The 25,214-nt window shown below is 39.2% G+C and overlaps 2 protein-coding genes and 1 long non-coding RNA gene across 9 annotated transcripts in view; 1 reads left to right on the forward strand and 2 right to left on the reverse strand.

Moving 5' to 3' along the window:
• LOC127491050 (uncharacterized) overlaps positions 1 to 25,214 on the forward strand; it is a 331,646-nt gene that overhangs the window by 219,394 nt on the left and 87,038 nt on the right. The gene's annotated exons all lie outside the window — the stretch shown is intronic.
• CCER1 (coiled-coil glutamate rich protein 1) lies at positions 12,220 to 13,890 on the reverse strand. Its single transcript, XM_002711382.6, has one exon. It carries the CDS (start codon positions 13,483 to 13,485, stop codon positions 12,301 to 12,303), a length of 1,185 nt encoding a protein of 394 aa, XP_002711428.1. The 5' UTR covers positions 13,486 to 13,890; the 3' UTR covers positions 12,220 to 12,300.
• The window catches only part of EPYC (epiphycan), a 37,161-nt gene continuing 33,513 nt past the window's right edge, over positions 21,567 to 25,214 (reverse strand). For both annotated transcript variants that reach the window (XM_070052689.1, XM_070052690.1), the window contains exons 7-8: positions 24,712 to 24,807; positions 21,567 to 22,369 (exon numbers count right to left, since the gene is read on the reverse strand). In XM_070052689.1, coding sequence (XP_069908790.1) covers positions 22,199 to 22,369; positions 24,712 to 24,807 — 267 coding nt within the window. In that variant the 3' untranslated portion in view covers positions 21,567 to 22,198. The remainder of the gene's footprint in view (positions 22,370 to 24,711; positions 24,808 to 25,214) is intronic.

Here is a 25,214-nt window from a genome sequence, read left to right on the forward strand (position 1 = left end):
TACTCTAACAATGCAAATATTCTAGCACAGTTTTGCACTCTGCTTCTTTCCTGTCTATGAAACATATCATTCCATAAATAATTTATCACAAAACTTTAAGACACCAATTACTGAGACTCAACCAGGACAATGTTACAATATACAGTATGACTGTAAAAGTTTGGCCTTGGATATTGACTCAAAGTAATGCTCTTGAAGATTCTGAACAGGAATTATGATGTCATCCTAAGGGAATAGACCATGTGCCTTAACATCTCTGTCATTTTCTTACAGACTACAGGCATACAGGCTTAGCACGAACCCTAGTACCATAAGAGCTCAACAAAAGTGAAACAGAGGAAAATAAATTTTGTATGTTCTAAATTTCTATATCAGGTGCTTTAAATTTTAGAATCCTGATACTTTTGAATGTATTTTCAGGTTCACTTTCAGAAGAAACATCACCCCAGGCATTTTCAGAGTGGTTCAGGCCTGTGGTAATTCTGTGGCTCAAAACGGGGAGCCAAGAGCTGGTTGTTACATTGACAAATTTTGTGTACAGTTCCTACAAATGTCTGTCCACAAGGACCAGACCGTTGTGCAACCGTTGTACCCCGTTCTCCATGCTTTCCCACTGGAAATGGTTTTAGTGCACACACACGAATAAGTAACTATGCTCCTGTACTGGAATTATCTATCCACCATCACTTTAGAAATGTTATCTTAATACTGAAATTATGTATTGAAATCTTCTTAATTGCAAGACTCTGCACTGGAAATAAGGACATTGTCAATCCCTTGCTTTATAGTCTTTTCCTAGAGAATAAGTCTTACAGTGAGTTTAGGAAGAGCAGAGCAGAAGAACCTACTCTTCCTATGGGCACTCTGGAACAACTCATGACTGGCTTTGCAAATGCAGAAACTGACTTTCATCCTTAGCACTGATCTGTGCTCCCTATAGAAGTGGTTAGGAAATAGGGCAGTAATAAAAATATTAATTATCCTTTAGGTGCCAGACCAGCAAACAAGCAGGTTTGTTTCTTTCCCTAACAAGTCGTGCTCTAATTAGTGGCTGTTATCATTAATAAATTAAATAATGCTCAAGTCCCAGGAGGTGACTGATTATTTCAGATCTTGTTTTTAAAACTAGGTCAGTAAACACATAGTCTCATTTATAGCTCTCAGGATTAAAATCATAAGCATTATTTAGTTTGGTAATTTGGATTTAAAATTTAAGAGTATAGATTACAAATTTGTTAATTGTGTTCTGTAATGTCAGTATTAAAAGCAGAAGAAAATACTGTCAATGAAGATTGCCAACGTTAATTAATGGCATTAGTGTCAAAGGGAACTCAAAATAGATTTATTGTAGAAATGTCGTTAGATAAAACATGACTAACAGTACAAAATTACTAGAAATGTATCAAAATAATAATCCACAGAGCTCCAATGACTCTTGTGGGTCTATTTATCCCGTTTCCTTCACATGCTTTGATAGCTTATGTTTATGACTTAGTCCTGTAGGCCAAAAAATACTAATTACTAAGCATCAAGCCATATGGCCACATATTCAAGTAAATAATGTAAATATCTTAATATAGTAGTTTGTAACAGCACTATGCAAATACTATTTGTGTATGTATTTGTATTCAAACTCTCTCCAAGAGTGTATCTGTAAATACAAAGTATTCATATCTAAATATTTCACTTTTGCCACTAGGTGGCACCTATATATTGATAGGCATAGAACCCAAGGGGGCAAGATAAGGTAATAAATGAGAGAAAGGAAAGCTAGTTGTGTTAACTTTGTTTTGTATTCAAATATTTGTGCAGGAAATAATGTAGAACTCATAATGCCTTTCAAAGCAGAAAAATGTTAAATATTCTATTTTTACAATCATTGACTTTGGAAAGCCCACCATGGGAAGAACCACTTAGTCTTAATCTCAGTTTGCTTTTCTATATTAAAATCTCCCAGCTCAAGCAAATGCTACAATTAACAAAAATAAAACCCACAATTATTTGTGACAGTATTAAAATTCTGCTTTTGGTAGTACTATTTAATGGTAAACACCAGATGAAGTGTCTAATATAATAGTGGTTTTTGTGAGAAATGGTAAATTAACAGGTTAAGGGTCTTAAACTACTAAAATGACATGCTTAAAAATCTAAATACATTCAAAAGAGACAAAATTTAAACAATACTTGAGAGCAGAACTATCAATCATTTTAAAAATTTCAAATGTCAAATGAAAACATCCCAAAATGTCACTATTAGCAGCTTAAACAGAAGCTAAAAATGCCAGTTTATGTTAATCCAAAAATTTTGAGAAGAAATAAAAACTCTCTATTCTTACATGTTAAAAGTTTTCTCAGGGGCTGATGTTGTGGCTTATCCAGTTTCTGCAGTGCCAGTATCCCAAATAGGTGCCAGTTCAAATCCCAGCTGATCCACTTCAGATCCAGTTCCCAAACTAATTAATGCGCCTGAGAAAGCAGGGGAAGATGGTCCAAGTGTTTGAGCCCCTGCCTGGGGAGACCTGGAGGAGTTCCCGGTTCCTGGCTTTACCCTGGCCCAGCCCTAGATGTTGTGATCATTTGCAGAGTGAACAAACAGATGGAAGATTTCTCTCTCTCTCTCACTTTGTGTGTGTGTGTGCGTGTGTTGTCTGTGTGTTCTTATATCTCTTCATTACTCTGCCTTTCAAACAAAATAAATAAATCTTTTTAAAAGTTTATTCCAAGTAACTTTACAGGGATATGAAAATACCACCAATGGAATTTGTAGGAAATGTTTTTAAAAAAGGCCATGAAAGTAAGAACTGTATAAACTCTCTAAGTATTGCATTGCATTTATTTATTAAAATCACAGTATTGAATTTAGACAGAGTTAGAGTAAAACGAACTATCAAGGTGGCATGTAGAAAACCAGCAGTGGTGTGAAGAATCAGGAATGCTTCACCAAAAGGCACCTCAGATGCATCAAATTTATCCAGTTACTTCTGGTGTTTGAAATATATTACCTTTATTTTCTTATTGGGCAACCCTGGGACCCAACTGGTAGTCAAAAACCAATTTAAATTTATTTTTTTTTCTTTTTTTTAACTTTTATTTAATGAATATAAATTTCCAAAGTACAGAATATGGATTACAATGGCTTCCCCCCCATACCATCCCTCCCACCCACAACCCTCCCCTTTCCCACTCCCTCTCCCCTTCCATTCACATCAAGATTCATTTTCGATTATCTTAATATACAGAAGATCAGCTTAGTATACATTAAGTAAGGATTTCAACAGTTTGCTCCCACACAGAAACATAAAGTGAAAAATAATAGATGATTTTTTTTAAATGATGATGAAATCAGATCAGACCTATTGTCATGTTTAATCCCAGTGAGAGTCAAGTTGGGAATTGATAATTTATTTTTTTTTTACAGAAGATCAGTGTCGCTCCCCCTCTTCGTGGAGGAACGACACAGGACCCTGCCTAGGCTTGATATCCGAGTCACGGCACCATTATGTCGCTCCCCCTCTTCGTGGAGGAACGACACTAAACCCTGCGCTGTTCTTTCGTCTGCTCGGCCCTCCCCGGGTTTGCTGCTGGTTCTTCCCGGGTTGGCTACCGTCCCTTCCACCTCCGTGGAAGGGCGGTTCCCCCTGCCACATTCCCCACTTCCGCGGGGGAGTGGCACACTGCCGGCCGGCTCTCTCGGGGGCTGCACAGGTGTTCCCCTTAGATGTTCCCCTTAGATGTTCCTGGTGCATGTTGTCTCTCTCCTCCTTTATAGTCCTCTTCCACCAATCCTAACTCTGCTACCCACACGCCGAGTACGCTGCTCTCCTCCAATGAGGAGCAGGTCCTACAGTTTATTGGTTGAACTGGAGGCAGCTGTGTAGAAGCTGTTTCCCTTCTCAGCGCCATATTGTGGGAGAGCAGATGCATAGAATAAGTCTTAATTCCAGTAACTTAGTCTAGTCCGAGTTGCTCCCCACAATCAGTTTAGTATACATTAAGTAAAGATTTCAACAGTTTGCACCCCCATAGAAACACAAAGTGAAATATACTGTTTGAGTACTAGTTATAGCATTATGCCTCAATGTACAGCACATTAAGGACAGAGATCCTACATGAGGAGTAAGTGCACAGTGACTCCTGTTGTTGACTTTACAAATTGACACTCCTGTTTATGGCATCAGTAATCTCCCTATGCACCAGTCATGAGTTTCCAAGGCTATGGAAGCCGCTTGAGTTCTCCAACTCTTATCTTGTTTAGACAAGGTCATAGTCAAAGTGGAGGTTCTCTCCTCCCTTCAGAGAAAGGTACCTCCTTCTTTGAAGACCTGTTCTTTCCACTGGGATCTCACTCACAGAGATCTTTTTGCCAGAGTGCCTTGGCTTTCCATGCCTGAAATACTCTCATGGGCTTTTCAGCCAGATCCGAATGCCTTTAGGGCTGATTCTGAGGCCAGAGTGCTTTAAATTTATTTTTTAAATAAACTTTTAGAACTTCGTATTGCTGCAAATAGGACTGTGTGCTTTAAGATGTAAAAATAGTTCTGCATGTGATTGTCACACAGGAAGCATACATTTCACATAAATTGAAGGGAGAAAAAGGTGACTTGATTTAAACATACTCATTTACATTTTGCAATAACAGAGATAACTGTAGAAACTCTAGTAGTTGGAAACCAATGTTAGAATTACATGCACAGTCTACATGCTGGAAATCAGTTTCTCATTCTGGGGTAAACTCATGAGAATACTATAGCATCTGCAGTGGAGAAATGTTCCTACCAAGTTTTTGAGAGTGAATAGGGGCTATAAAATATGATGGATTAGGAGTTAATGTTTAGAATTGCATGCAACACGGTAATCCATCCTATAGTTGTATATTACACAAATGGAGTAATTGTCAACCCCTACACTTGAGAATTCTTCCGAATGCAAGGTTTTACTCTTACAAGGAATCTGCTGTTTGCCTGTGTTTATACATCTATTTGTATGTAAGTGGATTTTCTAAAATGGTTGACATCTAAAAGTTAAATTCCACACTTGTTATAACCATCTTGACTGAATATATTCTGAGCAGAAAGTATGCTTCATTTGGTACATTGCCAAGAGAACTATTTGAATCCAGTTTGTTTCAGGATAAATATTCCTCAAATACTCTCTTCCTGTTTTCCATAATGCTCTTAGTAGTAGAAAAACTACATGATATTCCTATGCGGTAATATTTAGGTTTAGCAGTATTTTCTAAGAAGTCTTTCAATATCTCCGTCCTTCCAAATAAGTCCATTTTTAGTCTGCTTGACACATGAAAAGTACCCTTAATCCAAGATGAATGGTCCCAGCCTGGAGTTCTGGTTAGGGTGAATTTATCTTGTCTACCAAACTTGCAACACTGTGTTGAGAATTATAATTGAGACAGGGACATCTGTGTCTCTTCCTCAGATTCCTCTGTTATCACTCTCGCACTGAAGAGACGATAATATTTTCTAGCCTCTTTGAAACTGAGGTCATACATTAAAAGGAATTTTATCTCTAGATAGGTTGTTTTAAATTAGATAATAGTGGTATTTGTCCCTTTGGGATTGGCTTATTTCACTCAGCATACTGTTTTCCAAATTCCTAACAGGGATCACTTTTCAGTTAAAATTTAAACACCTAAGAATAATTGTGTGTTAATTACAGAGTTCAACCAATGGTACTAGAACAAAAAAAAAATACTAAAATGGATAAAGTATTACATTGTACATCAACCGTCAGGACAAGAGCTGATCAAGTCACTGTTTCTCATAGTGTCCATTTCATTTCGACAAGTTTCCCCTTTGGTGCTCAGTTAGTTGTCGCCGATCAGGGAGAACATATGATATTTGTCCCTTTGGGTCTGGCTATTTTAAGTTTTTCTTTAAATATAGAATAAAACATATGCTTTAATAAGTGATAATATATGATAGGCATTTGGCCTACCCATTAAAAGCCACCTGTGATGTCTGCATCCCATATCAGAGTACTTAGCTTTGAGTCCTAGCTCTATTGTCAGTTCCAGCTTCCTGCTAATGTGGACCCAGAGAGGCAGCTATGCTCGCTCAAGTTGTTGGGTCCCTGCCAATCATGAGAGAGACCTGGGGTGCATTCCTTGATTCTGGCTTTGGCATCCAGCCCAGTGTTGGCCATTGCAGGCCTTTAAGGAGTGAACCAAAGGATGGGAATTCTTCCTCTCTCTACATGGATACTCTCTGTTTCTCTGCTTCTAAATAAAAAAACAACAATTTTTAAATGTTGCTATTATGACTGATATCCAGTTATCTTAAACACCTATAACATTCTCTACAAATCTTAAGAATATTTTTCCAAAGTAAAATTTTAATTATAGATGAGAAACAGCACAACAACAATTAGTCCAGCTTATCCCACTGAGATAATTTTTTCCACCAAACATATGGGTGGGGAACATAAAATTTACACATACACATATATAAAATTTAAATGTATACACATATACACAAACGCATATAAAATGTAATCAGTGTTTTGCATTGTTATCACATGACTTACATAAACTATTAGGTAAATTTTTAAGAGAAATAATTTTTTAATTATTATAAATGAATGTACTTGTAGTTCAGAAAGGTTAATTGTAATATTCATTGCTTGTTTGGAAATGAATGGATTATTCTTGAAACAAGTTGTTAGATGTCAAAAGAAAGGAAGCATCATCAACATGAGGCAAGGGGATGAGAGAGATACAGGACAGAAAATGTTATTTGTTAAGAATGAGTTCAGCTCTACAGGTCATCAAAGAAGGAGGTACCTTTCTCTGAAGGGAGGAGAGAACTTCCACTTTGACTACGACCTTGTCTAAATATGATCAGAGTCAGTGAACTCAAAAGGCTTCCATAGCCTTGGCAACTCATGACAAGAGCCTAGGGTGATTACTGATGCCATAAACAGGAGTGTCAAATTGTTAAGTCAACAACAGGAGTCACTGTGTACTTACTCCTCATGTAGGATCTCTGTCCTTAATGTGCTGTACATTGAGATTTAATGCTATAACTAGTACTCAAACAGTATTTTTCACATTTCTATGTGGGTGCAAACTGTTGAAACCTTTACTTAATATATGCTAAACTTATCTTCTGTATATAAAGAGAATTGAAAATGAATGGAAGAGAAGAGGGAGCGGAAAAGGGGAGGGTTGCTGGTGGGAGGGAAGTTATGTGTGTGGGGGGGAGCCATTGTAATCCATAAGCTGTACTTCGGAAATTTATATTCATTAAATAAAAGTTAAAAAAATTGAAAAAAAAAAGAATGAGTTCAGCTCTAGAGATTTGATTCTCAAAGTCCGACAACAGTATGTAGAGCTCAAAGTAATGAATCTGAAAAACTGGGACAGAGTTAATGCATCATTTATTAATGATCTTGAGGGATTTTTACATTTATAGTTGTTCCAATCACTAACAAGTAACTTTTAGATACCATATAATACATCAGTGGTATAATTTCTGTGTGTATTAGATACATATTATAATAATTATTGAATGTCACTGTTCTGAACAAACATCCCTGAGGCCACACAAATAGTAAATTATAGTAGTTTTGAAAACACAAACAATAGCTATTACATTTCCATGAGATATCTGCAGTAGATCAAACTCCCAAACCATAGAGCTTCCTTAAAAACAAACAAACAAAAAAACAAAACTGAGAGATAGAAGGAGATAGACAGCCAGTCAGAGTTCTCTTCTACTGGCTAATTCCCCAAATGCTTATAACAGCCAGGTCTAAGCTGGGCCAAAGCTGGAGACAGGAGCCAGAAGTGAGAATCTAACCTGAGCACTCTGAAATAGGATGCAGGCATATTAACTGCTAGACTGAATGATCTCTCCCACACAGCTTCTAAATTTTTAATATTCATGCATGTCACTTAGACAACTTTTACAAAGTATGTTCTAATTTTCTTTGGGAATCTGGGAGGGGTCTGAGCTCAGCATTTTTAACAAGATCTCAGATGGTTGCAATCCTGCTGGTTCATGGACCACACTTTGGGATCAAGGCAATACACCACTTCATTTGCACCCTGTTTTACTAGAAACTAAATTTCAAGGATAAGTTGGCTCATGCTTAGTTCAGTGATAACAACTAGAGTATCTGATTTCAATGAGATGCAATTCCCTTGACTTGTGAACCAATCTAAGTAGATCAAATAGTCAAAATTTTAAGTGACATAACAATTTTGATTATAAAATGTAGTGTATAGTGATTATCAGTAAATTATGGTATATACTACAAATCTTCTTAAATACCAGGTACCTAGTGTTCACAATAAGTCTAATATGTATGTATGATCACTAACTTTTGAAGACACAGAAACCCAAAGCAAGTGGCTACCAGCACGGGTCACTTAGCCAGCAGGTCACTGAACATCCAAACCTTTGAGATCATGCGTGCATTCCTTTCCTTCATTCTATCAGCTGAGCTTGCTTTTGGGCTTTGCTCCATGAATTAGCTATACCAATATTGACACAGAAAAGAGCCAATACTGAAACATCTTAGACACAGTCACATTCTTAGTTTTCTTTATATGCACAGGAGATCAAGGCCAAATTTATTTAGAAGCATTAAGGATAATTTTCAGTGATTTCACATCAATAAGAATCTGTCTGATTACAAACACCAAAACTGGATGTATCATTTTATTATGCTGCTACAACCAAAATTAATCTGTTTTCTTAGTCCCATTGTTCCAAATCTTTGGATTTGGTATAGCTAGCAGGAGATTATTTCACCTCTTATGTTTATTTTAACAGGACTAAATTTGTTAGAAATGCTGTCTTCTTTATATACAGATGTTATAAAATTTTATAAAATCATACTCAGCTCAATGTTGCTCTGTAAATGTCAAGTGTATTTACCATCTTTAAAGGGCTAATATTTTCATAGAAAAACAATATAAGTTACTGTGGAAGCAAAGTAATGACAGTAAATGCTGTCAGTCACTAGGAAAATAGCAGAATCTCTACATATAAAAACACATCAGAATAGACAGCAAAGTTGCTTGACAAGAGTGTGCTTTCAAATCATGTTTGATTCTTCCCAGGGAAGAAGCACTATGTTCCTAAAGTTGTATTTATGAAATGCATGAAGTTTGTATACCTTAAATAAAAGGTTTCTGGGTAAAAAATATAAAGACATTAAGCAATAAAAAAACAAAGTATGTTTGTGATGTTGATGTTATTTTTCTGACAATTGACAAAATAGCTTCATCCTTGAAGAAAATGCCCATTTTGGTGCCTCTTTCACTTTGTTCATCCCCATCAACCTTTGAAATGTCTTTCCATCAACCTTTGAAATGTCTTTAAGAATAATAAGCTTATTTTGGAAAGTTGCGTTATAAAAAAAACATTGTATTTATTTTCTGCTTTTGTTGGAAAAGCAGAGATGTATACAGATGGAAAGAAAAGAGACTTCTTTGCTTTGTTTCACTCCCCAACTGACTGCTACACCCATGACTCCATCAGGCTGAAGCCAGGAGCTCGGAATTCAATCCAAGTCTCCCACAAGGGTGTCAGTTAATTACTTAAGCCATCACCCACTGCTTCCCAAAGTGCACATTACTCGGAATATGGAATAGGAAACAGAGCAGGGACTGGAACCTGGATACTGTGATAGGGCATGTGGGTGTCCCAAGCAGGATTTTATTGCTGAGCCAAACACTCACCTGGGAAAATTGTGCTTTTTTCTTTTCCTCTGAATACACTTAGTCCTCAGAGATTGGATTTACTTTGAGCTTTAGTAACACTGTAGACTCTATTGAGTTGAATTGTATTGAATATGTTATGCAGAGGTTCTCCATGAGAGCTGAGAACTCTGTTGCTGCAAGCAGGCTGAACAACAAATCTTCATATCCTTCCATCACATGATAGTGAGTCGAGAGGTCTCTGCAAAGTGTAATGTTGGGAGTATGTAGAATACCAGTCTCCCCAACACACAACATGGCTTCATCATTTCGTATTAGCCTTCAGGATTAATAAAAGGACCATCAAAACATCTGGCTTATTAAAAAAAGTTCAGATAGAGAATCAAAGATGACTAATAGTTTCCCCTCTCGATTTTTGCTGCCACTCATTTAAAAAGATATGAGTAGCACAGGAATCCATAGGTGACCTCTGCTCATCTCGTTCAATTCTCATTGACGACCCACTTCCAGACACTCTGATTCTGTCCAGCACTCCTCACAGACATCAAAATCTCCCCAGCTTCTTACTGTTAGACTCAGAGCTTCCTCTGCCCAAAAGATACCCACAGCCTGACCCTTGGGTTCTTGTATGAATTGTGCATTCATGTTGGAACATTTCCTTTAGAATACTAACAGGAACCACTTTTTCTAGGTCTTATTTTGTCATTTCTGCTGAAACTGTAACCAATGTGAGATCAGTGACTGTTTATTCACCACTGTATATCACTATTCATAGTGCTTGGACCCAAGTGAATATTTATTGAATAATGACTCATGATCTAGAATGTAAACTCCTAAGGCATTGCTCATGTTTATATTCCTTAAAATGTCTTCTGATTTATGCCTTGTGCATATAGAGGCCAATTCAACATGTGTTGCATTTTTTAATGTAAAAGAATCTTTGCAAGAAGAAATTGAGGACTGTGCAAGTATGCTTGTGAATAAGCTCAGTTTTGGTGAGTTTCTTTGATGAGTTTGATCCAGGGATCATTTTGTGTTTCTTCAGTATTGATGGGCTACGATATATGACATAATATATAAGGACATAGTGACCCATATGAAGAGGATAATTCCTGGTTTCTCGCTACATATACACACTGGAACATTAATAAAAACAGGCCAATCCTAAGCCACTACTCAGAAATTGTAATGATTTTTTTATGGATACTTAAATGTTTTGTTATGCATTGATATAATTTGGAAGGCTTAGTATAATTTTAAAATTGCCATAATGTGTTTTTCTTCTTGTTTCTCTTGTTCACCACTGAAATGTTGCTGAATAGAATTATAATATGTAAATAAGAAGCAGAGTACTTTCACTTAATACTTTTTTATTGACAACTTCATCTTATCTTCTTAAATACAGGGTGATATATGAATAAAAATCAATATTCAAAAAAGATCAATATATAGTCTTCTCCTCAATAAATACTAAGGTGTGGCTCAAGCTAGAGTTCTAGTTTGGCAAAAGATGTAAATTTTGAGAAGGCAGGTTCAAATTCCTTATCTAGGGATATTATGGGAATGTGGCATAATGGAAACTTTTATTAAGAGCCAAGGAAGAAATCTGAACAAATATTTGAACAAAACTATTACTTTGAATGATGTCTCCCAATTAATTAGACATCATCAGAAACTAGCTCATAAAGACTGACACTTACACATCTTTGTTTCACTCTCCTTTAAAAGGGAGACAAACTGAGAAATAGGATATTCTACTTCCAAAAGGCCAGTAATGTTTTTTTTTTTAAAAAATCCATCCTGCAAAAACTTTTTATGACAAGGATTATATCCAGGAACAAGGTTTCAAAACCTGCACTATGCTCCATCGTTTTCAGTTACCTTGGATTTTAACTAGATGTGCAAGTTGACTTCTGACCATGGGGAATCCTCTCCATGCATGGATTATGGATTGTTGAGGCCATGGCAGAGAACCAGTTCCACAGAAGCAACTTCATGATCTTCTGAGGAAGATCCACAGCACTGCGGAACAAGGAATAGACATGAGTGTTGCCACAAGACAGCCAAATGAGGTTACCAAAATACAACCCTCAAAAAGTGAACTCTGAAGGTGGAGAATCTACAAAGAAAAATATTTTAGCAAAATACACTTTTAAAATGGCCTTCACTTATGTTAAGAGCACCAGTGGACAATTAATAGCAGTGATGTATACTTCTTAAGCCTGTAACAGTCAAAATATCTGTTGATTCCAAGCTCTTTAAATACACAAGTGGTGTAAATTTGTTACAAAAAGAAACTTCTTCAGCATTGCCAGAATGTAAAAAAAAAAAAATGTAATTGTCTAGAGGGGAAAACACCAAATGAATGTATTCAAAGTGGATTAATTAAAATATCTGGCCTTTAATCATTTCAAATAAAATTATAACTGAAAGCTCTCCCACCCCCACTCAAAGTCATACACAAACACGTCATTGTTTAAACTTTTTATAATGGCCAAAGAAGGGGTTTACATATATATTTTTTTTTCACGGAACTCAGTTTTTAATTTTTAATAAGTTGCTAATCCACTTTAGCCTCCAATTAGTTCCATCTCATTCCTCAACCCCTTTCCTGATGTCTAACAGTTAATGTCTGGTACCATGAATAGAGTATCCTGCGGCAATTGGGAAATTATCTGTTCTGGGCTGAAATAAGCATAGTTTATAAAGTCCTCTCTCTCTTCTTCATCCCCTACTAAGACTGATAAAGGCATTTCCAGAGGCAAAGGGTTTTCTTCCTCTCTCTGCCCATCCTCCTGCAGAACTAGCCCCTCCTCCTCTTCTGCATCCTCTTCTTCCTCCCCTTCCTCCATATAGTCAGCCTCTTCGACCTCCTCCTCCTCCTCTTCATCCTCTGCCTCTTCCTCAGCTTCTTCCTCCTCACTCTCCTCTCTTGCATCGTACACCCCCTTGTCATACTTCTCTTCATTTTTCTCTTCCTCTTCCTCCACCAGTTGCGGGATGAGCGACTGCATTTCCTCCTCTGGGGCGGGACTGAGTAGGAGAGATGGATTTTGCGCAAATCCATAAAAGGGTTCTTCCTCGCTGCCAATGAGGGGCACATCGCTTCCGGAGGAGCCCGCTGGGGAGGCCTGGCCTCCGGCCTGTGCCTGCTGCGTGCGCAGCGCCTCCTGCTGGCGGTCCAGCTTCTCTTGCTGCCTCATGTCCTCGTAAATCTGGTTCATGATGAACTGCGTGGTGTTGGGCGGAGCACGCATTCCGGGCGCCTGCCACCCGTACATGTTGACCGGACGAAGGAGCTTGTTCAGTTCCGCGGGCGGGTTCCTCGGTAAGGGGCGGCGAGAGTGGCGACGCAGGCCGCGGCCCCTGCGCCCCCAGCGCTTCTTCCTGCCTGGAGGTCTCATCCAGCCGGGGTTCCAGGGCCCGCACCAGCAGGAGCAGCAGCAGAGGCAGAATGGCGGCAGGCCATACACCCGGATCACTTGCACCTGTCTCGGGGGCTTCCGGAATGTGGCAGGAGGAGGGTGCCAGGGCCCTCCCCAGTGCCCCCAGTGGGAATACATGGCCCAAGAGGGCCGTCGGGGCGGTTGGAACCAGGGGCCCCGGCCATAATGGTACTTGGGCTGCTTCCTCGGGGGCTCATACTCCGCCTTGGGGCCGTAGCGCTGCCGCCGCTTGTACATCGGGGCGCCCCTGCGCCTCCGGTGGCAGGAGGACCAGCTGGGCAAGGGGGCCGAGGATGCCCAGCCACAGCCGCCGCCCAGGTTAACAGGGTCCTCCATATTGTCGGGGGCCTGGGTCATGGCTCAGGAAGCTCGAGAGGTGGAACTGGGGGCGTCCTGGAAACGGTCGTATTAGGCCGGATGCAAGGATCCGGAAAGCCTCGTCCTCTCGTGTGTCCACGCAGCACCACGTGCTCGTTGCCGGGACCCAGCCTTCTCCAGCAGGACCCCCTCTCTCCTCCGCTTGCTCGCTCGTGTCCTTCGCCCTGGAGTTGTCTTGCCCAGGTAGATTGGCTGTGCCTGGGGCCGAATAACTTTGGTGCGGGAGGAAGGTGTTGCTGGGCGACACGCAGTGAGACCCGCTCCCGGGTCCCACATACACCCTGCCTCGCCAGAGGCGCGGGCTGGGGACAGGGGAAGCAGGGGGTGCCCGCGTTACCTTGAGCCTCCCTCTCAACCCAGGTGCTTCACCGTCGCCGTCCTGGCTGGACTGAGGTGGTGCGGGCAGCCGCAGCCTTTAAATACCGGCCGGGAGGCTCACGTGCCCACCGCGTCCTTGGTTGCCCAGGGCAACAGCCAATCCGGACCGAGTTTGTTCTGCCTTGGGGGTGGAGGCAGGTTCTGACCGGAACAAGGTCTCCCGTGAAAGTTCGCAGGGGGCTTGTGACGAAGTTTTTGAGGGCACTGGGGGAGAGGGGCCCCGACAGGGTTTTGTCGATGCCTGAGGCAGTTTAGTTGAACCCTGTCTGTTACTTTGGTGAGCAGGGATTCACCTGAACGGTGCGAGAGAACTTGTGTGCTGAAAAACCTGTAGTCCGCATCTTTGGAGGGCCCATGGGGTAAGGAAAAGATCCCACCGTCAGAAAACTGGGCCCTGTAACTTACCTTATGGCCAGTGTCCACCACCATGCGTCCCTGGAGTCGGAATTCCTCGCACATAAAACGGGACCGCCAGCATTTGTTACGTGTGCTTCCTAAGCGCGGGGGACTCACGACACATCATCTGTTTTAAATGGTAGGCTTGGTTACCAAGTTTTCCACAACAGGAAAGTGAGCCAGTGACCTCCAGGGTTGGTACTATCAACCCATCTTAAATAGGACTCTTGGGCCAAGTAAATGAAATACATGTTGGAAAGCGGTTTGTTCCTTGTAATAGACCATGTATGTTTCCGCTGATTTAACTAACATTATTACTTAGACGAATTCCTTGAATTTTTGCCTTGAGAATAGGAATATTCCAATTATGTCAGTACTTTTGGTCCTTCACTGATCCTACAGCATACGCATCAGAAGCCTGTAAAGTATCATGGTTGAGCATATGTTTTATTTATTTATTTATTTATTTATTGATAGGCAGAGTGGACAGTGAGAGAGAGAGTGCTTCTCCTGGTCTCCCATGGGGTGCAGGGCCCAAGCACTTGTGCCATCCTCCACTGCACTCCCTGGCCATAGCAGAGAGCTGGACTGGAAGAGGAGCAACCGGGACAGAATCTGGCACCCCGACCGGGACTAGAACCTGGGGTGCCGGCACCACAGGCGGAAGATTAGCCTATTGAGCCGCGGCACCAGCCGAGCATATGGGTTTTGATTTAAATTGATGTGATTCTGCTTCACCCAGCATTCACTTGCTTCAAATTGTTTACTCATACCATAAATACAGTGCCTATTCCACACAATTTTGTTAAGGATTAAGTAAGGTACACTTCACTTAAAGCAAGCACCTGTAAGTACTCAGTAACTGACCATCACAATTCTAGTATTTACCTATTTTAAGACTCTCAGAGGAGGTGATAGGGTGTAAATAAGTTCCCCTAGCCCTGGTCTTGATGCACAAATAAGCAGTGTGGCCTTGTCTTACCACATTTGGTAGAAACATCAAAGAAGTGCTCCCAGGCTTTAGCCAGAGAAAATCATCCCAGAATATTTCCCTTGATCACTTTCCTGTGGTCAGTGGCAGAATGGAGTCAGTGCAGAATGGAGTGCTGCTCACTGGAGGGAACCTCAGTTTTGACAAGCCTCTGGTAAAGGCAGGAGAAGCAAAATGTGCAAAAGTCCTGGAGCCTGCAAAATTCTTCTATGCCCTCTTGGCTAAAACGGAGAACAGTATGGGGGTTCTTGGATCAGGACTCCAACCATTGCTTGTGAGATGTGTAGATGCTACAGGAATCTTTCAGTTTCATTTGCTGTGTGGTCCGCTGAAGGAAGCCTGCTTGGCTCAGAGTCCACAATGCTGCCACTGATGGCCTCCAGGTGCCCGTTCCAGCTCCAGACTCACACCTTTGGCAGACACTTTATTCCCACTCTGCTTGACTCAAAATGGAGAGGGGATCATCTAGATTTGCTTCTCTTGGGACATCCATGTTTTATGTGATATTGGACTCTATTTGAGAGCTTCAGAAATTGACCTTATTGCTGTATTAGAATCCTCATTAATTTGTTTTCGTTTTAAAAAAGATGACTGACTCATTTTACAGATAATTAAGACCATGTTTTGACCATTTGATGTGAGCTTTGTGCAAATAATTATGACTTTGTATACTTTCTATAGCAAGAAATTTATCTTTCATATTAATTTTATCAAAAAATCAGCTTGGTGTTTGTTGTGTAGCCACATTCTTAAGAGAAGCCAAACATTATGATTTTTATTTGTAGATTTTTCTAAAATTGGAATAATATGATAAATATTTTGAGTACTGGTAAATTATTCAAGAATATTTACCACCAGAACATGTTACATCTAACAGTTAGAAATCCAATTAAGTAATTTTAAGACAATTTTTTTTTTTTGAGAGAGACAGAAAAACAGAGACAGAACAACATACAGAGTCCCCTCCCCCTTTGCTAGTTCACTCTCCAAATGACAAAATGGCTGGGGCTGAATCAGGCCTAAGCTGAAAGCTGGAACACAATCCAGGTCTCCCAAGTGGTGGCACAGACTGGAGTTCACAAACTGCCACTTGCTGCCTCCCAGGGTGAACATCAGCGGGAAAGAGAAATTATGTGCAAAGCCAGGACTGCAGTCCAGCCAGGCGAATGTGGAATGTGGGCATCCCAAGCAAGCACCTTAACAGCTAGGTCAAATGCCATTTAAGACACATGTTTAATTGACTCATATTTTTTAAAATACTATGCAGAAAAGGAAATATTCTGATTTGATATTAAAATGGAGCACATATGCTACATTCTACTATATTTTATTAGTTTTCTGTGACTGCATAGCATATAAAGTAACTTGGTTTGTATTCTCTTCTGAGAGTTCGATTTCGGAAAATCTGCTCCCAGTCATTGTGCTTTTGGCAGGATTCATTTGCTTGTGGCTGTATGACTGAGGGTCCTGCCTGTTTGCCGTCTGTTGACTGGAGGCCACCTTCGGTACTAAGAGGCCTCTCACAAGTCCTGGGAGCCCATGGCAGTTCCCAGACCTTACCCACAGGTCCTTTCAGTGCAATTTTAAAGCATGACTGTTTGCTTCATCAAGCCAGAAAAAAGAGCATCCTCCTAGCAAGATGGAGATACAAGTATAATCTATAGATACACACACACACACACACACACATACACGGATATATCTACACACACATCATTGTAGGCTCAACCTTTGTGCCCTGTACCTTCACCAAATGCTATTGGATAGAACAAAGACCAGCTCCCACCAGCACCCAAGGCAGGGGAGGGAGAAAACACAAAGGTTTGAATACCTGGAGCTGAAAACTCGTCAGAGGTCAATTTAGAGACCATTCACCATATGTATGAAATATTTCCAGTAAAATGAATATTTCAATAGTCACTAGTTACAACTTAATTTGGAAGACTTTAAAGATATTGTTGGCATTTTTGAAATTTCAATAAATATCATAGGAAAGCACAGGTTATGCCATGTTTATGTTGTGCAGAACACTGTGTTCTTAAGTTGGAAGCACTTTTCCATCTTGTTGATAAATCTGCATTTGTGTGACATGGAAAGAATAAAGTCTAACACTGGATGGCAGTAGTAGCTCGTTCAAAATTCAATCAGTTAAAGTCCCAGTACAAAGCAAACCATGAGAAGTAAACACCTCATTTTTATATTTTTTCATGAATTCCATTTTAGATTCTTTCACATTGCCAGTTCTAAATACCCTTTATTCTGGTGTGGTGCAATTAGGTGTGTTTATTAGATTTTTAGCATTTTTCAATTGGGTTTCCAAAAGCAAATGTCAGCTAATTAAACTTGTAAATAAAATTCTTGAAAATGAATTTGGATATACCTGATATATTGAGTCAGATAAATGAAACTGAGCAAATGTTTTTAGAGCCCTCCATATAACTGATGCAATGCTATGAGATAGAAAAATAGATAAGTAATAGAATACATGTTATATCCTTTCAAAGACTTGCCTTTTTACACTAGAAAGACATCCACATACAGAATTTAAAGTCAAATGGTCATTGCCATTTCCTGGTCACAAAGATTAAGCACAAAATATTAACCCTTGCTTTTCAAGTGGGAGATCAAGAGATAGAAAAATGTTCTGCTGTCTCTCCATACTTTGAAATTTTAGGGTTAGTTCTCATATTTGTGAAGTGGCATGTGCATCAAATGCCAGTGTGGTATTTATCCATTTATAAATCTTCAAATCATTTTAAGAACATTGTGAAGAGAACATTAACTTTGTTGTAACCACACCATTTCTACAGATTGAGAGAGAAGTGAGATTTAAAGAGAAGTAACAGTTTTACACTCATAATAGTATATGTAAGTATTATTTGCCATCACTTTTTGAAAATACTATTAATCTTAAGAAAATTAACATATTAGACTCATAAATCCGAAAAACTTGTGTACTCAGCAATAATTAAATAGGAGTCAGGAGCCTAGAGGTTTGCTTATAAATAATTTTAAAGTACAATATGTTCTAGGGCAGTAGAGAGCAATGTTGTTTATTTTATTTCTTGGCAAATAACCTGTAATACTTAGAGAAAATAAATGTGTAGCAATTAAAAAGTCAGTTTTTTTAAAAAAAACTATATTGTGTTTAATCATGGGTCATTTTTAGAATTAGAGCTGTCAATTGAGAATGTGAGTCATTGAAAATGACCATTTAAATATGATGGGATTAAAATGATTTTCAAGATTAGAGTAAGTACCTAGGGTTAGAGTAAGTACCTAGAGTAAGTACCTAGGGTTCATGGTGAATTATCTGTGAAATAGCCTTGTGGGTAGGCAGGTATAATACCTGTGAGCATGTCCATTAGCAGAAACTGTTGCATAATAATGTCGTTTTCATGTCACTATTTAGTTTTTCTGGCTAGAAGCCTCCCCCCGCCCCCGCCCCAGTTTTGTAATGACGGGATGCTGAGAAGGCTGTGAAGACAGGAAGTTATTCTGGGCCAGTTGATGTTGGAATCTGATGCCATCCATAATGTTCTGCAGGCCCTTTCTTCTATAAAGATCATCCAAAACTATAGAGCTTGTTGAATAAAGAGGAATATAATACAGGATAGGTTGGTGATTGCATATTTATTATTATTGCTATGTTCAGGTTCCGTTTTAAGAAGAACTAAACATTTTCATTGGTCTATACTTTACTGAGGGTCCTCAGTACTGCGCTTACTGTGCCTAATGAGTACATCAGTCCTGCCTGCTAGGAGCTTCCATTTACCCCTTTGGCTCTAAGGAACTCAGTCCATCTTTCTGCAGATCTTCTCAAGGCCAGGATCTAGAGGAAAGCACTGGACCCTCTTATATTCTACCATCTTGATTTGAAAGCAGGCCTTTGGTCATGTGAAAGTCCCCATTGCACACAAAGACAATGCTGACCATTGCATCTCTGTCCAGTCTCTACAAAACTGGGGAAAGGTATTTTTCTAGCATCAGAGCACAACAATAGGGTTATGAGTCAATCCTTGACCCAGGTCAAGTTGTTTAAGCTCTCTTGTATGACCTGTAACTTGGAATAGGTTTTAGACCCAACTCTTAGGATGTGAATTAATACATGCTATATACCTGATACATGGTTTATATTCAATAATTAGTTGCTATTGTAACAATTTGGATGTATGTATGTATGGCATATGCACATACTACCTTTTTTTAATTTTTTGACAGGCAGAATGGACAGTGAGAGAGAGAGAGACAGAGAGAAAGGTCTTCCTTTTCCGTTGGTTCACCCCCCAATGGCCACTGCGGCTGGTGCGCTGCAGCCCGCGCACTGCGCTGATCCACTGCCAGGAGCCAGGTGCTTCTCTTGGTCTCCTATGCGGGTGCAGGGCCCAAGGAATTGGGCCATCCTCCACTGCCTTCCCAGGTCACAGCAGAGAGCTGGCCTGGAAGAGGAGCAACCGGGACAGAATCCGGTGCCCTGACTGGGACTAGAACTTGGGGTGCTGGCACCGCAGGCAGAGGATTAGCCTATTGAGCCGCAGTGCCAGCTACACATACTACCTTTTACCATGCAACATCTAGAATGCCTCAAAATTAAACTCTAGGTGTAAAAAGGATTTTCTGACATATCCACTGAAGTACACTTATTGTCTCTTGTATTTTGCCCTCTTCTATTTTAAAACAATGATGTGCTGTGGTTGCTTAATATTTAAATAACATGATATAAAGATGTTATAATAAGGAAGGAAGGAAGGAGAGAAAGAAGAAAGAAATAAAGAAAGAAAGAGAGAGAGAAAGAAAGGGAAAAAAGAGAGAAGGATGGAGGAAGGGAGTGAGATGAAAGGAAGGAGGAGGAATTGAAGAAGCGGAAGGGGAGTATTATATTCTTAGAATTGTATGTATGAACTACACAAGATCTATATGTTAATAGAAAACTATTTTTAAAAAGAAATATATTTGAAAAATATAGTTAAAAATATAAATGCAGTATTTTTTTTACTTCACTAAAATCTATTCAGAGATAGATTAACCACGATTAAAAGTTTTACATTAGACCATGTTAGATTGTAGAGGACCATATACATTCTCACAATCTTAGTAAAATTGTAAGTTGGTATAGCAGTTTCCGAATTTAGTAATATTTATTAAAATTTAAATTATCTTAGACCCAGAATTCTACTTCTATGAATTTAGTTGTAGATGTACTCTCACATGTAATGCAAATTTATTCATGTTCATACAAGTGTGTTCTGTGCAGTTTGTAAGGGATTGATAGGTGGTCTTAGAATCAGTAAAACTGCTAGTGTTACTATGGAAAACCACTGAGAAATATTTTTCAGCAAATTAAGAAAGTTTCAAACTAGTACTTACAATGCTTACAAAATGCTTACAAAAAGAGTTTCAAAATTATCCTTACAATGCATGTTTACATTTATACATACATAGTGATAAGTGTATTTGCAGCACATGTGTATGAGTATATTTTTAAAAGCATGAGGATATTAGAATTAAAAGATAAGTTCATTTTGGTGCCAATGATTTGAAACCTATATGTAATTTTTTCATACTACATGTTTTATGTGAACTTTCTGAAGAACCCTAGTATGCATAGATTTCAACAAATTCTTGTATCAAAAATATCTTCACTTTGCATTTTGTTTTTCACAAATATTTTGAAGTACCCTCCTTTTTATATTTGTAAAAAGTGAGAAATTCCTTTTGTGCAAGTCTTGTTTATTATGGAAAATGTCATAAAAGTATTCAAGGACGCATTATTTCTAGGAAATTGAACTCACAGTCTCACATTTGGAAGGAAACTCATGTTTCACTTGATAAAATTTCGTTGTTCTTGGGGCCAGCGCTGTGGCGCAGTAGGTTAATTCTCCACCTGCAGCACCGGCATCCCATATGGGCGCTGGACTCTAATCCCAGCTGCTCCTCTTCCAATCCAGTTCTGTACTATGGCCTGGGAAAACAGTAGAAGATGGCCCAATTCCTTGGGCCCCTGCACCTGCATGGGAGACTGGGAAGAAGCACCTGGCTCCTGGCTTCAGATCGGCATAGCTCCGGCCATTCCGGCTGTCTGGGGAGTAAACCAACTGACAGAAGACCTTTCTCTCTGTCTCTTCCTCTCGCTGTAACTCTACCTCTCAAATAAATAAATAAAATATTATTTTTTTTTTGTTTTCCTTAAATTTGTAACCATGTGCCTGTATAATGGCTATACAAGTCAGGAAGATCAACTCTCCCTGGAAGGTAATTCTTAACTTATTCCCCAGTGTGGTTATAATATCATACATTTTTCCATTTTCTATATTTTATTTTTTCATAAGCACAGAAATACATCAGGTAACTATTCATTTTAGGAAAGATCTAAACTAAATTTACAGACCTTTAAGATGGTAAAGTTATCATTCAAACACAAAAGGTTGTACATATCTTTCTTGGATATGGTTATTTGTATATTAATTATAACAAATATTCCCCCACATGACCATTGCTATATTCAACTACATTTATTCTTTTCTTCATGCTGTTTAATGAATTAGGGGGAAAACATGCTTTAGTGAAAAAAGGAATAGAAAAGTTTAATTAGAAGATCTAAATCTTTGCAAAAGACCAAAAGAATTCACTTAGAGATTTTTTCTAGTGATATATTTAATCTGAAATTATGTAGAATATGAACCCCCAAAACTTGCAAGTTATATATGATTTATAAGAGTATTTGCGAAATAATCTCCATACTGCTAATTTACTCCTTACTCATCTGGTATTGTCTTACATTACTATATTTTCATCATATCGTAGCACTTTTATGTAATTACATATTTCAGAACATAATTTGAAAATGCCATGCTTTTTGTTTTTGAAGGAAGCAATAACAATTGTTTTTGTTATGGTAGATATCAAAATGTTAACCATTATCTGAAATTAGACAAGACTCCCAATAGGCAGACGAGGTAGACACATGTATGCTTGAGGTGTCTTGCTGAGGTTAATGGGATTTCCATCCAGTCGAATGTCCTCCAGTGCCTTACGGATGTAAGTCACATTTTTAACATTGCAGAAGGTGTCTTCATGCATCTCCAGAATGTTGTTATTCTAAAAACAAAGAAAATACATTGTAAGACAAGGCGATATATGTCCTTAGTTTTGATTGGTATCATAGTATATTTTGTTTCTCCCTCATTTTGATTCTTTTGTTCTTTCCCCTAATTATAACTAAATATTATGTGATTATTATATGCCAAGCACTTTCTAGGCAATGGGGATGAATCAATGAACAAAATAGACATGTTATTGCCCTTATAATACCTATAACTTCAGTAAGGGAAATGAAAGAAGGTGAAAATAGATTTAAAGAAAAAAGTTATTTTCAAGATGATGAGTACTATAAAGAAAGGATGATGACTGTGGAAAGCCATCTGAAGAGGCAGCTGTATAATTGAGATTGGAATGAGGAAGGAGGAGTACGGTTAGAGTATACTAGGTGATAGGAGCCGGTGCTGTGGCACAGCGGGTTAAAACCCTGGCCTGAAGCGCCTCATCCGTACGGGCACGGTCCTAGTCCCGGCTGCTCCTCTTCTGATCCAGCTCTCTGCTATGGCCTGGGAAAGCAGTAGAAGATGGCCCAAGTCCTTGGGCCCATGGACCCATATGGGAGACCCGGAAGAAGATTCTGGCTCCTGGCTTTGGATCAGCACAGCTCCGGCCATTGTAGCCATCTGGAGAGTGAACCAGCAGATGGGAGACCTCTCTCTCTCTCTCTCTGTCTCTGTCTTTCTCTCTCAACCTCTCTCTGTAACTCTGTCTTTCAAATAAATAAAATAAAGCTTAGAAAAAAGAATATACTAGATGACAAGAACATCAAGTTCAAAGTCTTGAGCATTAGCTTAGAGTATTGCTCCCTCAAAACCCAACATTCAAATAATTGGGCTGAAGTGCAGTGCATGGAGGAGGAGGGAGAACAAGTAGCAGGAAGATACTTGCAGCACCCAAGACTGTATTTTAAAAAATAGCTTTATTGAACATATTTCACTATCAAATTTATCCCCTTCCATCATACAGTTCAGTGATTTTAGTTGAAAAAAAAAAATGACAGTTTTACTTGAACAAATCTTCAGTCACTGAGTGAAAATGATATATATTTAGAACTGATGACATCATAGCATTTGTGAAATGTGTTTTCACTTATTACTTCAAAGACAAAATATGTAGCTTAATGAGATTTAAAATAACCCAAACTTCCTGCTATATTGGTTATAAAAAAGAAGCTGAACTTTCTTTATCCAGAAAGATGGAAACATGTCATTTCATAGCACATGGGAATACTTTAGGATTGAATTTAATTCAATGCATAAACATTAAAGTAGAAAACTAAATTTGACAAAATTTTTCTCTGAAAACTGGAAGCCAAATAAGGTTTTTATTGCTCCTTTTTCTCTTCCACTTTTTTTTTTTTTGACAGGCAGAGTGGACAGTGAGAAAGAGACAGTGAGAAAGGTCTTCCTTTACTGTTGGTTCACCCTCCAATGGCCGCTGCGGCCAGGCGCACCGCGCTGATCCGAAAGCAGGAGCCAGGTGCTTTTCCTGGTCTCCCATATGGGTGCAGGGCCCAAGCACTTGGGCTATCCTCCACTGCACTCCCGGGCCACAGCAGAGAGCTGGCCTGGAAGAGGGGCAACCGGGACAGAATCCAGCGCCCCAGTTGGGACTAGTACCTGGTGTGCCAGTGCCGCAAGACGGAGGATTAGCCTATTGAGCCAAGGCGCCGGCTCTCTTCAACTTCTAATTCTTAGACATTTTTTCATCACAGCTTTCATTTTTTTTTCTAAAGAAGTTTTCTACACAAAAAAGATGTATTTTGACTTGGAAAAGAACTTTAAAATGACTAAGATATCTATCAGAATAGAATATGAATATGTATGTGTCTTGTACTTAAATCAAGAGAGAAAATAAATTTCAAGGCAGGAACCAGAGTTGTAGCAGTGATTGCAGCCACTGCTATGGGCCGGTGCACCCCATATCCAAGTGCCAGTTTGAGTCCCAGCTACTGAGTTTCCAATCTACCTTCTAATGACCCTGGAAGGCAGCAGAGGAATGCTGAAGTACTCGGGTCCCTGTCACCCAGTGGGACACCTAGATTGCATTTCTGGATCCTGGCATCAGCCTAACTTGGCCTCAGCTGATGCAACCCTTTGGAGAGTGAATTAGGACAGGGAAGACCCTTCTCTCTCTCTCTCCCTAACCTGCATCACTATGCTTTTAAAGAAACTAATAAATAAACTTTTAAATTGAATAAATTAACAAGAGGAGAGAGAAAAAGAACTAAGTTTGTTACTGTGGATCAACCTGCTGTTTTAAACAGGTTTTTGTTTTCTGACTTCCTTCTGTTTGATTTGTTAACTTGGAACTTTGGGCATACCTTATTGGAAGAAGCCTACCTGAAGGTGAAGAGCTCGTAGATTTTCTGGGAGTGGCAGAGGGATGTGGTCCAAGTTGTTATCAGTGAGGTAGAGATGATGGAGATCATACATATCCTGTGAACATGTCACATGCAAGGATTTAATAGCCATTAATTGTGCATGGTTATATTTTCAATTCCCTCTTCATGCAGCTATTTTAATAACATGGTCCAGGTCTTGTCTTGTACAGTTGAAAGAAATTAGTTTTTACATTACTAGGCACTAAAAATGAGTTTTGAAAAATGGATCATAAGCAAATACTTCTTCATGGAAATGAAACATGTTTCTTCAATCTCTAGGAAGAACCTTGCTTTGTTCAGTCTCATATTCTCAGTTTAAACAAGGCAACTACTCATGAAAGACATTCTGTATTGCTGCTTAGAGGATTTTGGCAAGATATAGCAAGAATTTCCTCTGTTTTAGAAGTGTGGAGAAATGAGAATTCCTCCTCAACAAAAGCCTGTTAGCCCAAGTACCCAGAA

Source organism: Oryctolagus cuniculus, chromosome 11, assembly GCF_051225735.1.
Source record: "Oryctolagus cuniculus isolate XC-2025 breed Fujian yellow rabbit chromosome 11, ASM5122573v1, whole genome shotgun sequence".
Lineage (NCBI taxonomy): Eukaryota > Metazoa > Chordata > Mammalia > Lagomorpha > Leporidae > Oryctolagus > Oryctolagus cuniculus.